The following is a 5,681-nucleotide window of genomic DNA, read 5'->3' on the forward strand; positions in this document are numbered from 1 at the left end:
ATATATAATGTGTGTGTGTGTGTGTGTGTGTGTGTGTTATTCTTATGGACACAATTGAATTCCGGTTTAAAACGATCATTTATAGGAGGTACGAACTAATTCAAAAATGATCTTTTCAGAGTGAAAACCACAGAGAAAAAGTGTGAAATTGTGAAATGTGGCTTGTTATGCTCCAAATAGCATTTTTGTTAGCTGTTAATATCTTTTTGACATCTGACCAAACAAAAAAATTAAAGATAACATTTTTCACTTCAGTGAACCAGTCACTTTTTACAGAAGCACAATGCTTACTGATTACCCTGAATTAGCTTAATTTGCTCCACAAAAAGCTGCTACTAATTAAAAGATAACGATAAACAGCAGCCAACCACATTGTGTTCTTTCATATCCAGAGGAGTCTGTTTTTGTCAAACTTAACAACTCTAACCACATGGGCAATAGTTCCTATATTTTTCTTACCAGTGCCTAAAATGCTTATTTGGACCACATAGCTAAAGTGTTGCAAATGGCCTTTCAAGTCAAAACTGGTAAAGGTTGACTTAACCACTGAGCAGACTGAAGACCAATCCAAAGTCCTGAAGTGCACCCTATAAACTGGACGGTGAAGAACGGTGTCAGATGGAGGGGGAAAAAATGACATGACCTCAATTTAGGGAGGACTCAGGGGTCTGAAGGATAAGAATGGGGGGCAAGCCTGCCTTTGTAGCCTTAATAAGTAGTCAGTTATCTGCACATGTGCCACACTAATTAGCCAACAGGGATGCTGGTGCAGCATTGAAGCTAAAAGGGAAAAGTGAGACAACATTGTGGTCCTGGTTATCTTGATGTCCCAGGGGCAGCTGGGTACACCACCTGTTAATAAACTCTGAAGTGGTTTCTAATTGGACCTCTGACTGTGGACCACCTCAGACAGAGACCTCATAAGGACACATAATGGACAGCTGACAAGGCAGGAGTCCAAAATAGATCAATACACTCTGTCAACAGTTTAATCCTAATAAAAATGTCCAGTCTTGTACATCTATATGGATTTGATCTATGTTAGTATGCTAAATTGTTTTGTTGGACGACAGAAAATCAAAAGGTGGAAAAAAATAAATTGATTACATCAAACAACCAAAATGTAAAGACAAATATGCACAGAATGGTACACATATCATAATGTAGCAAATGCTAAATATTACAGATGTTTTTGTTGTGGTGTTTTTAAAATGCATTTTATTTTTTATTATCTCATCTTCCTTTTACAATGGGATTGCTACGAATGCTTAAATTCTTTATTTTGACCCAACAAACTGACAACATTGTCAACATCTCTTTGAATGGTGTCATGCTATCAGTGTCAGACAGTGCATCACATCTGCTGTGGGTGTCTGTATATGTCATGTCAGGCTCATTCTCATCTCACATGCGTCATTGTGTTCATTCATGTGCATGATTCCGAGTAACCTGCATGGTTATCTTTAGTGCAACTCAGTCAGTGATCTCCTGCAGCGTTGTCAGCCAGATTCTGCTCTTTGGATAAACAGACAGACTGAAAATTGAGAGATAATACGTTTCTCAGCATGAAGCCCTTTAAGTGTAGCGGTAATTGCAGCACTGCAGGCACAGTGGGAGCATGATCACTGCGTATATGGAATGTTTTTCGTTTTTGCTCCAATTAATGTGTTTGTTGTAAAGTGTGATCTCAGGTCATCACTTTGGATGAAAAGCCTACATAGGGGGCTTTTTTTCCCTAGTCAATTTTCAAATGGTGGGAGGAGCAGATGAAACTGTGGGTCACCTTTCTCGTCACACTCTAGCAATCTGAAGTACTCTCTAATGGACAATTCTGACTGGCCGTTTGCTATTTATCTGAAGTGAAGCCAGATTTCATTTAGGAAACAGATACTTCCGACAGTCTGCCACTCACTCAGCCAAAGGGGTTAGATGATTAAGGTTCCACTTATCTCCCCACCCTTACCGCCCAGCCCATATTAACCCCCTGTCAGTGGAACACAATAAGAATGGGCATGGCTTAGTCTGATTTATTTCATGCGGAGCCGCCATAAGGGCACAGTTGGCCTTCTGTGTCCTCGATGAGCCATGCACGCTCAAGCCCTTCTGGCCTTTCTTTATCTCTCCTCCCCCTCACTGTCCCGCCCTCATGCCGCCTGTCCCACACACCCAACCTGTCACTCTGAAGATGACACAGTCACAAAGACAAGCACCAATCAAAAGGAACTGATTAGCAATTAATGGTGCATCGTTCCATTTGCATCATGAGTGTGTGCGTCTTGTGTCTGTGCATAATGATTGGCATTGTCAATCATCCAGAGTGCGCTCTGACCCGCCCTCCTGTGTCATGCTCATGGGTGCAGCCACTTATGGTCATTGATATGGGACAGTTAACTCTGTTTAACACACACACGCTCACACACAGGTCCAACACGGGACAACCTCACGCTGAGTCCAGAGAAAAACTGAAGACTGCCTCCACACCTGCAATGACCAACTTTAATTTACCATTTTGAGCCAAAAGGGGATCCTAAAGAAGTACTGGGATTGTGGCTGGTTTACTTTTTCCAGCCATGTGGGTGTTTGGACAGCAGAGTTTTATTGTGCAGAAATGGAGTTTAGTGCTTTTGAGCATGCTTGCATTTTGCCTGTGTCAAAAGTGCAGAAGTCTGGAGATCTGGACCGTGGGTGTGGGAAGTGGGCAGAATGCATCCAGTTTTTCAGTCCCTGTGGTATTATTGTTGACAGAGACTGGATTTGCTCAAGATGGTGCCAGCGAAAGGGCAACACAAGCTCCTATTTCGGAAAATGAAGATGACAACTCATTGGGCTACACAGGTACTGCTCCTGCTTTGCTTCACTACTTATTTAAATGATGGTCATAAAATGCTTGTAGTCACATACATGTACTGAAGCTAAACCAAGGATCAACAGAAGATGCATCTATACAAGCATATTACTTTGACATCACCATCATTTTTAATGCCACTTGCATGTGCAACGTATGCAGATGTGGATGATTTTAAGAGTAAGAGCCATCCTGAAGTCCACACCTTCAGATTAAAACTTCTATATTTATAAGTGCAGAGTAGGTTGCAGATAGCACTTATTATTGCTATTATATTGTTGTTGTTACTTATAATTATTGGAATATTGTGTTGATATTCAAAGTTTCTTAGCCTCTAAATGTGTATAGGATGTTAAACTTTGTACTATATTTGTTTGAGTGTGGGTGATATAGTCCAACAGAAAAAAGAAGATTCAAAATATGTTTTGAAAGTTATGTGTCTCCTAAAGATGTTTATAACCCATGTGCATGTCCAGACTTTAAAGATGAAAGCACACAAGTAGCATGAGGTCACACATAGGCTGCGGAAAATTCAAACGTGTTGTTGTTGTTTTGAATTGCTTCGAGTTTCTTCCTTAAAAAGTATATTTTCTGAAAGATTTGCTTAAATATTGTCACAGTTCTTTAGCTGACACCAGACAACTCAGCTTTGCAGGACAGAGAACAAATTCTCACCTGAGGGACTGAGTAACAAACAAATACAAATAAATGGAGGAACTGAAATTTGTTTTGACAGCTTGTCTTGTAGTAGATATGTTTAGCCTTGATGTCAAAAAGTTTTCACACAATATATATAACTTCTAAGGTGGTTTAATGGATATTCTGCCAAATTCAGAAAATTCCAGAATAATTACCAACATTTTTTTTTTAAGTTCAGCAAGATAAGATAAGATAAGATAAGATAAGATAAGATAAGATAAGATGTGTTTGATTGGCATTTCCAAAATTAGTTTAAAATATATACAATTATCATCATGCTGCTGCGTTCATCCATGCATTTTATAGGTTTTAGCCCAAATTACCTTTCATTCAAAAGTTGTTTTAAAATAGCAAACTTAAACTTAACAGTTTCAGTCCACTTCAATTTAGCTGATTACAATTATAAGTCAAATAATTCCTGTAAAACACAATACTTTCATGATTGATGACACTAAGCCTTTTTCGACTAATCTGCTGAGAAGATAAGATAGAAGCACATCCTTCAATAGATATTTATGATTATGATGATGGTCTTTCAGCAACAAACATAAGATAGAAGTACTTAAAGTATTTCACTGTGGCAGTCATGTTGTATACAGTTCAACTGTTTGTCTGTCTGTTTGTACTACATTAAACTTTAAAGTTAGATACCAAGTCATACTCTGTGGGGTTTTTGGGAGTAAAATTCACTGTTTCGCTGCGTTTATGTTCATCCTCAAAAACATACATTTGACTGCTGGGCAGTGCCGAGAGTTCATGTTTAATCTGGTCCTTAAATCACATATGTTCATGAAAATGAAAGACATCGACCTGGCCCAGTCACTGAATTGGAAATGAGACTAATGTGCTCTAATACCGCAGTCTGGGTCTGATAGGATAAAGTGGGCTGCTGCCAAATACTCCATTTTCAAAGAGTGCAACTCGATAGATAGATCATGAGGAGATTCTTGACAGCTGCAAGTTTGAGGGGCTGTGAAAAAAAATAATAATAATAATAATAATAATAATAATGAATTTAATTTGTAACGCACTTTTCATTAACAAAAATCTCAAAGTGCTACAGAGTGCAACTAAAATCAATGATAAAATCAACTAAAATCTGTGATAAAATCAACTAAAATAAATTATAAAATCAACTAAAATCAATGATAAAATCAACTAAAATCAATGATAAAATCAACTAAAATCAATGATAAAATCAACTAAAATCAATGATACAATCATGTGGAGGCAGAATAGGCTTGCTTAAAAAGAAAAGTCTTTAAGCCTTTTTTAAAGTCAGTCAATGATTGTGGAGCTCTCAGATATTCAGGGAGGGAGTTCCAGAGGTGGGGGGCAGCCACACAGAATGCCCGATCTCCCATGTTTCTTAATTTAGTTCGTGGAAAGTGGAGGAGATTACTGTTCTGTGATCGTAGGGACCGGGTGGATGAATATGGAGCAAGAAGGTCCTTCAGATAATCTGGTGAATTTCCGTATAAACACTGATGGGTGATGAGAGCAATTTTGTACTGAATTTTGTAAGTGACATTAAGCCAATGGAGGATATACAGCTGTATATATTACCAGTAATCCTAAAGAGTCTTCAAAGTGTTAAGTTGTGATACAACCAGTGTATATATATATATATATATATATATATATATATATATATATACACACACACACACACATATACACCACACATATATATATATATGTATTTAGATAGGCAGCACGGTGGCGCAACTGGTAGAGCTGCTGCCTCTCAGCGAGCAGGTCCTTGGTTCAAACCCCGGTCCAGGGGCCTTTCTGGGTGGAGTTTGCATGTTCTCTCCGTGCATGCGTGGGTTTTCTCCGGGTGCTCCGGTTTCCTCCCACAGACCAAAAACATGCATGTTAGGCTGATTGGTAACTCTAAATTGCCCCTAGGTGTGAGTGAGAGAGTGAATGGCTGTTTGTCTCGTTTGTCTCTATGTGGCCGTGTGATGGACTTGCGACCCGTCCAGGGTGTACCCCGCCCCTCGCACAGTGATTGCTGGACATGGGCACCAGCGACCCCCGTGACCCAAAAATGGAATAAGCAGGTAAAGATAATGGATGGATGTATTTAGATAGATAGATAGATAGATAGATAGATAGATAGATAGATAGATAG

At 39.0% G+C, this 5,681-nt stretch overlaps 1 protein-coding gene across 1 annotated transcript in view; it reads left to right on the forward strand.

The window, feature by feature from the left end:
* robo1 (roundabout, axon guidance receptor, homolog 1 (Drosophila)) overlaps positions 1-5,681 on the forward strand; it is a 277,150-nt gene that overhangs the window by 96,999 nt on the left and 174,470 nt on the right. The window contains exon 3 of the mRNA XM_037677598.1: positions 2,746-2,835. Coding sequence (XP_037533526.1) covers positions 2,746-2,835 — 90 coding nt within the window. The remainder of the gene's footprint in view (positions 1-2,745; positions 2,836-5,681) is intronic.

Source organism: Nematolebias whitei, chromosome 6 (genome assembly GCF_014905685.2).
Source record: "Nematolebias whitei isolate Nwh7 chromosome 6, NemWhi1, whole genome shotgun sequence".
NCBI classification, from domain to species: Eukaryota; Metazoa; Chordata; class Actinopteri; order Cyprinodontiformes; family Rivulidae; genus Nematolebias; species Nematolebias whitei.